Genomic DNA, 8,522 nt, shown 5'->3' on the forward strand with positions numbered 1-8,522 from the left:
ATGGTCTTTTGTAGAGCAGTTTTTAATTTTAAATGAGTCCAATGAATCAATTATAATATCTTTCAATCACACCTTTGGTGTTATATCTAAAAAGTCACCGCCGTACTCAAGGTCATTTAGGTTTCCTCCTATGTTATCTTCTAGGAGTTTTCTAGTTTTGCACTTTATATTTAGGTCTGTGATCCATTTTGAGTTCATTTTTGTGAAGGGTATAAGGTCTGTGTGGTCTTTGTCTGCATTCTTTCTTCTGCAAGTGGATGTCCAATTATTCCAGCACCGTTTGTTTAAAAGATTGTCTTTGCTCTGCTGTATTGCTTTTGCTCCTTTGTCAAAGATCAGTTGACTGTATTTATGTGGGTCTATTTCTGGGCTCTCTTTTCTGTTCCACTGATTTGAGTGTACTATCAGATTTTTAATTGTCTATAATTTTACATATTCTGTGGGTCTATTTCTGGGCTCTCTTTTTTGTTCCACTGATTTGAGTGTGCTATCAGATTTTTAATTGTCTATAATTTTACATATTCTGTAATAAAGGAAAATAGAAGCTAGTGAAAACTCCTGAAGTCCTGCATTTCTGAGCTAGGTTACAGTGGACTTAGATTCACCTTTGTCTCTTTTAAAAGCCTTTGCTTAATTCTCTGATATGGTCAAAACTTTGTGAAGATGGGAATAGTTATGATGCACACTTGATCATGTCATCTCTTTCTTTAAACCTTCTAGTGACTTCCTACCCTCTCAACATAACCACCCCTTCCCATGTCTTTACTATGATTTTAGGCCCTGAGCAGTCATCCGGCTCTTGCTAACTTTCCTGCTGCGTCCACATCTGCTGCGGCTGCTCCCTCCCCCATTCTGAGCTCTCCAGCCTCACCATCTTCTTCTAGTTACAGGAACTACTGACTCCTCCCCTGGCCCCAAACCCCTCAGCCTATGGTTATTGGTGCCTGGGAGGTCATCCTTCACCTCTTCCTGATTTCTGCCTAGTTGACATCTACACATCCATGTTTACCTGTTCTGTGCTGTCATAGCATCTTGTACATAATTGTCATGGTGAGCCTTATGAGAGAAGGAACTCACTTTTTTTTAGCATTTTAGCTCCAGGATCTAACATGGTGCCCTTGGATGGTGTGGATGTTTAACTTCCCGTGCTCAGATGTTAGGGTCATAGTGTCAGTTTTCTTATGGCGATCCCTAGTGTAGAGTGGTGTAGACGGTAGCATTTGATTGTTCGCTTTTGTTCATAGAAAACTGTTTTGGGTTTTAGATCTGTATAACTTATAGCTTAAATAAATATTTTAATGCTTAAAGCAGTAGGATTTGAAATCTAAGGGACAGTTTTCCCAACAACCTTACTGGGTCACCATGTTCCTTAGTGTGGAGCAGTGTTGTATGCATTTGACTCTTTATCAGAGGTGTCCTGAGACCAGATGTGTCCATACATTCTAAATACTGGCCTTACTATATTAACAAATACACACACACACTCTTTTCTAAGTAAAATGTTGATCTTATGAAAATGTGATTTTAAAAATCTTTATATCTTAAGTATACCTTTTTTCCCCCCTAAGTTCATATAATATCCCTTTCAGCTTCAATGGGACTATTTGCAATTTAAAATGCTTATTTCCCAGGGATCATTTTAAAATTTTAACTTGTGAATTTTTCATCAGTAATTAGCCATTACCACAAACTTTCTTACAGATCATCTTGTAATTTATCAAATGAGAAGAGGAATAGGCTCAGATTTTGAACACCTAAAGTTGGTAATTCAGGGTACATTTTTCTCTGATTGTGTTTCATTTGATTCCTCTTCTTTTGACATAAATTAGTGGCTCTCCCTGCCAGAAGTAGAGACTGTTTTGTTTGTTTGTCTTTATCTTGGCTGACTAACATATATGACTTGACCTTAATCTTTACCTGGCATTTGCCAAGTACACCTGTAAACAGGTCTACATGGTATTTGTGAATCCAACTGTAATTGCCTTAGATGAGGCACTGAACTTAAATTAAAACTGATTCGAGCCTTATTACTGCCACGTACTCATCTCAGCACTCAACGTGTACCACATTGGCTCAGGCCCAGAATAAAACAGAGCTAGCTATATGTACAGCGTTGTGTCATCTCTGCTTGTTTAACCTTCGACGTCAGGAGCTAAGACACAGGGAAACTGGTGACTATTTCATTCTTGGGCAGAACAAAAGATTATCTTGGCACTCGGTCATGGTAGCATGTCTTCTTTTTCTTTTTTTCCATCAGATGTGAAAATTACCAAGTGTCTCAGGTTGCAGTCTGTTGGCATAATCCAGGTGGTTCTCTAGTTTCATAGATACAGACCAAATGAAGCACAGACAGATGGAGAGGGGTGGGGGCAAGAGTGTGTACAATAGTGCTTTCCTCAAATAGCTTTAGGTAAACTAAAGTTTTATAAGATTTTTCTCATTTTAATCTTACTTGTGCTTTCATTCTTTAAAGGTGTCTCTTTGTATTGTTCACAGTTTTTGTAGCAATACTATGTACCATTTTCCAAAGTAATTTAAAAAATCTTGGTACGTCAAATTTTCTTAAATGGAGCCATGCACGTGGAACCCCTGAAAACCTGTTCAACACTTTCTTTTGGCCTGAAGAGCACTGTAGTACCTTCCTGGAGAGCTGGCCTCTGGAGCTGAATGGGCTGAGTTGAAAGCCTGCTTCTTGCTACCTGATGATACTTAGACCTCTCTCTGCCACAGTTTTCTCCATAGTAAATAGGATGCTAGTGATAACTTCTTTATAGGGTTATGATGAAGATTAAGTAAATAATAGACGTCAATGCTAAAATCACTGCCGAGACTGTGTGTGTGTAAGGTGCTTAATAAATGTCTGTTTCAGTATATGAATGTTTCAGAGTATTCTTTTGTTTCCTTGAAAGAGAGTAGGTGGTGGTGGGAAAGACTTAACCTGGTCAGAGAAGTTTTATTACTTAGTTCATATGAAGCTATCAAGGAAGTAGCTTATTCTGGAAGAGGATGATAAAAACAAATTAGGAAATCATAATGCCAACTTTCTAAGCTCAAGCTAACTATAATAGAACTTCCAAGTCCTGGTGGCTTTATAAAGTACAAACTTTTTTCTCATATGTCAAGCAGCGCTCCTGATTGGTTTCCCTCAATGTGGCAATTCAAGCATTCAGGCACATGCCATCCCTTGGCTTTGCCATATTGGAGTTCTTCACTTTAGCTATGAGGATTAGGAAGAGAGAAAGGGAGGCAGAGGAGGAGACGGGAGAGAGAGATGAGGAAAAGGAGTGGGGAAAGAGAAGGAAAGAGGGAGAGAGAGGGGAAATGAATGAATGAGAATGAATATGAGCTGAGTGAGAATCTTACAAAGGATTTTAAGGGCCAAGCATGAAAGTGGCAAATATACTCTTTCTGCTCCCATTCCACTGGCCAGAACTGGTCACATGGCTCCAGGCTACCTGCTAGTGGTTCTCCCTGTGTGCCCTGTAATAAGAAGCAGGATGGATGACTATCCAGGTAGTCTCTGGCACAATAGTTAACCATATATTTATTTTCTGCTAGTAGTAGACATTTTCTATAATTAATTTATTTGTATACTTCATTGTAAACTATTTCTGAAATTCTGTATAATGCCAGGACCAGCGAAGGACTCGAGAGAATTTATAATCATTATGTTTCTTTATTTTAGAAATTTGCAGGAAGTCAGGGACTCTACTGAGACGTCTACTTCTTAACATTTTACTGCTGCACAATTGGCAACAAAACAGAGACTCTCAAGGACAGTATCTTAATGATCATCCATGACAAGCTGGTTCCTGTTAACGAGAAAGTTTTTATGCTTTATATTCTGCTGGTGGTCAGTAAAAGGCAAAAGGCAAAGAAATTAATGATCCTGTAGTGATTGAAGTTACATGAGACAGTCTAAGAGCAGAGATTTTTTTTTACTGTTTTTTAATAAATATGGCTCACTGTTGCAACTAGTATTTGTACTCAGCTCTGATGGGAGAAATGATGGCAGCTTTCTGTGTCTTATATTGTCAAATAAAGTGACTTACTCCTGTAGCTTTATTAATAATATTCCACTTGAGCAGCTCTTTTGAATCACAGTTGGCCTCTGCACAGATTCAACAGTTTATGAGAGCAAACCTGGGAAAGTTTATAGCTATGCAGACACGCCTTGGGGCCATGCTTAACTGTTTCCGCGTTAATATATACCTCACATTTTGCAGTTCTCCATAGTTATATGGATTGATTTTGAATCCCATTTCTTCTGCCAAGGTTCAGATATATAACACAATTGGGAAGCAATGTAATGTAATGGTTGATCATGTGTTCTCCAGCATCAAACTGAGTTTGGATCCCAACTCTGCCACCAGTCACTGTGTGATCTTGGGCACTTTCATTGTTTGCTATGGTTGCCCAGTTATTTCTGGTAACAAATACCAGACTGAGTGGCTTCCAGCGGTCCCCAACTTTTTTGGCGCCAGGGACTGGTGTTCTTATGAGAATCTTATGCCTGATGATCTGAGATGGAGCTGAGGTAGTGATGGTAGCGCTGGGGAGCAGCTACAAATACAGATGAAACCTCACTCGCTTGCTTGCCACTCACCTCTGCTGTGTGATCTGGTTCCTAATAGGCCACTATGGAGCAGTACCAGTCCGCAGCTTGGGGTTTGGGGATGACTGGCTTAAACAACAGAAATTTATTTTCTCACAATTCTAGAGGCTCAAAGACTGAAGTCAAGGCGTTGATTGGGTTGGTTTCTTCTGAGGCCTCTCTTTTTTGGCTTGCAGGTGGCCATCTTCCTGTGTCTTCACATGCTTTTTTCCTCTGTGTATGTCTGTGTCTAAATTTCTTCTTATAAAGACACTTGTCATATTCGGTTAGGGCCATTCCTAACAACCTTTCCAAATACAGACACATTCCTAAGTACTGGGGTTAGGACTTCAACATATGAATTTTGAGGGGATATGATTCAGCCTGTAACAGGCACTTGGCTCTGCCTGATCTGCAAAATGGGTTTGTAAAAGTACTTTATAGGGCCATTATTAATATTCAAAGATATTATGCAAAGAAATTGCTTACCATAATACCTGGTACATAGTGATAATTCATTACATAGAACTTTTAATTATAATTGTAAATCTTATTATATCTAGCTAGGACATCTGTCCAAATTGGGAGATGGTTTTCTGCATGGCCTTTTAATTATTGAGGCCTTAGATTAGTGTAGTCTTTCTTGTGCTCTCATAGCATTGGAATAGGCTGCCTTCAGCAGAGTAACAGGGCAGAAGCCCAGGGCTTGTGATCAAGTGGATGGATATGGATTTTGTGCTAAGGATTTCTGAGCAGTCTTCTTTGGCTGTCACTGTGGGGTCATTAGGCACCATAGATGGTTGTGAAATGCTCTCAGATGTTCTGGTTCCTGTAATGGCCTGACCAAAAGTTTTACCAGATCTAGATAAGCATCTGGAGAAGAGCAATCTCTCTATGTCAGGGGCAGAAATCAGAAAGACTTTTTGCATTGTTAGGGGAGTAACTATGAAATCATAGAAATAGATCACTGAATATAAGAATTATCCAAGCACTGGAGATGGTTTTTAAATAATGCAGTATGTCAAAGCTGTTAGTATTCCTGTGATTGTTGGCTACCCTAAACAGTTCTAGACTTGATGAGAGTTGGTGGAATTCTATAATGCTGATATTATAGGTAACTTATCATTAAATAAGTACCTCTTATCTAAGTTCCTGGCATTTCTTCTTTCAATTGACGTAAATGTTTCTTGTTTTAAAAAAGTGCGGCTACTGTCCCAACACAGTCACAGCTTGTGTAAACCATTAGCGAGCATAGGTCCCCACTAGGGTAGAAGAAGGAAGGCCGGATTGCGTGGGCCCTGACAGAGCAATCTGTCCAAGGAGGACAATATGCCTGTCGGTCAAAAGAAGCTTTGAATGTGGTAGGAGGCTCATCCAGTTGTTACATCCCACACCGTGATAGCACACATTGATGGGAGTTGAGTTGTACAGGCATGTTATTCACAGTTCAAACCAGATCTATTTACTGCATCAGCTCCTAACCCGAGTCAAGGGCACTGCTAGCCAACTGTCTAGTTGTATCAAGGTTTCTTTTGAAATGACTGTGAAATATTTGTCTTTTAATAAAAGTCATTGAGTAATGAGTATGAGGATTGTTGCATATAAATACGTATATAAATATGAATTATAAGAAGTAATTTTTAATTATAAAATAATATGTATACTTACTATTATGATCATAAAGTCTGAATTATACTCTTATTAGGGATTGGTGGGACATAGAATTTAGTAATTGGTTTAATGTTACCTTTTTTCCTATAAATCTATTTACCTTGCTTTTAAAGAAAAAACCCAGTAGTGACAATTTAAAAAAATCCTTCCCTATTAATCTCTTCATTTTCATTTCACTTGCCCTTACAGTCCTACATCTTCATCACATTGTACACTTTAAAAAATTCACATTGTACAACCGAAATGTATATAATTTTAATTTGTCAGTCTTACCTCAATAAAGCTGGACAAAATTGCTATTCTGTTGTAGAAAATGTGGAGAAGAATGCAACACCACCTCTTCCTCTTCATGAAGGTCATTCTGTTATTGCTGCTTTTTTTTTCTTGGTTTTTATGTGTCTGTTTCCTAAAAGTATTCTGAAAATTTGCCTTTTTATTTTTCACTTGGTTTAATTAGTTAATTTCTTTTTTTTTTCAGGAAAGAGCAAGTTAGTACCTTATATCAAAACATCAACCTTGTGGAGCCAAGACTGATTCAGCCATATGAACATGTTATAAAGAACTTCATCCGTGAGATCAAACTTCAAAGCACGGAAATGGAAAACCTGGCCATTGCAGTGAAAAGGTATTGAAGTCCTTCCTAAGTGGCACATGGGGTTCTTTACCTGGCTCTCCGACCCCGGGAGCACATGGACTGAACTGCATTATCACGTTATGATGGGAGGACTTTCTGATCCTCAGGAGTCTGGAGCTTTCTAAACTAAGCCAGCATGAGGAAAGTTGAGTCAGGCAGTACTTCGCAGGGTCAGTCAGCAATCCATCAGCAGGTCACCGTGATCCTATCATTTAACTCTTCCAGGCCAATGATTCCATACAGAACATTCAAAGAGATTTGTTATCTCCTGTCTAGCCACTTGAAACATATAGGAGACTTTTCATCCAGAGAGGCACGCAGGGCCCCATTTGAAGCCTGGCTTTGTCACTGACAGATTTGTGACTTTGGGCAGGTTACTTAATCTCCTTGTGTCTCAGCTTCTGCATCTGCAAAATGAAGTTGTAAATATTCACCTCCTCGGGGCATTGAAACTTAATAGATGCCTTCATGGGTGATGCCCCTCGCACTGAATCTACCCTGTGGGGGGTGCTTAGTGATGTATCTTCCCTCTCTTTAGCCCTCCTCATCCAGCCTGAACTGAAAGCCTAGGAGCTGTTAAGCCCTTACTGTCACACTGCCAGTTTGTGTAAGGTTTGGCTGGCTTACACAAGATATCTTACTGGTTTTAATAGCAACCCAGTACAAAAGAAGAATTATATGTGCTGCAATTCAGATATTAACCTCTTTGCTTCCTGGAAGAACCACACTCCTTTGGCATATGTTGGGGAGGAGGACACTTTGTTGCAATTCCTGGTTTGCTTTCCAGAGGCTTCTTGTTGCATGTGTTCCTCCAGCAGATCCAAGCATGCTACTCACCTGCTGGTCTCTGCCTAGAACTTGTAAATGGCCCCTTAGATAGGATCCCCTCTGCTCAATACTTGTTTGGAACTTTCTTAGAAATTAAACTAGTGCATAAGTAAATTGTGAGGGAGTCAATAAGTTATAAGCAGGTAGCACGGTGTAGCAGAAATCGTCAAACTGGAGGACGGGAAGCCTTCTACTTAAGTCCTGTTCTCTACCTTTTATTAATAGCATGTCATCGATTCAAGTAAACTGACTTTCTAAATCTCATGGTGGCTGCTTTTCATGTCACTGATAATCTAGTTGAGTACGCAAGACATGTGCATGTGAAAATGTAGATAATTAAACATATACCTGAGAGGGAACAAAAGTAATTTTTTTAGGGCTTAATCTGAAGCCTCAAGCATTGTAAAGTGACAGATTTCTGCATACTAGACAATTGCTGAATAAAACTATCCTAGAACTCTTCTCAATGAAAATTTCCTATTTTTAACTTTTTGGCAAATCAGGACGCTCTGCTTCTATAGAAATGCAATTTATTGATTACATTAATAAAATTTTCTAAAGAGTAACTGTATGTTTAAAGAACTGATTAGTAATAATTGTTGAGATCCCTTTTTTTCCCCTTCTCACTGTAGCATATGACATTGTGCGTTTCAATCGATGGAATTTCAGAATTATACCTAACCATCTCTTTGCCATGGGGTTTTCTTTTTTTTCCTTCCTTCCTTCCTTCCTTCCTTCCTTCCATCCTTCCTTCCTTCCTTCCTTCCTTCCTTCCTTCCTTCCTTCCTCCCTCCC

At 39.1% G+C, this 8,522-nt stretch overlaps 1 protein-coding gene across 1 annotated transcript in view; it reads left to right on the forward strand.

The window, feature by feature from the left end:
- RASEF (RAS and EF-hand domain containing) overlaps positions 1-8,522 on the forward strand; it is a 62,825-nt gene that overhangs the window by 21,031 nt on the left and 33,272 nt on the right. The window contains 1 exon segment of the mRNA XM_025049733.1: positions 6,744-6,890. Within this exon segment, the coding sequence (XP_024905501.1) occupies positions 6,744-6,890 (147 nt within the window).

Source organism: Pteropus alecto, unplaced genomic scaffold, assembly GCF_000325575.1.
Source record: "Pteropus alecto unplaced genomic scaffold, ASM32557v1 scaffold206, whole genome shotgun sequence".
Classification (NCBI taxonomy): Eukaryota; Metazoa; Chordata; class Mammalia; order Chiroptera; family Pteropodidae; genus Pteropus; species Pteropus alecto.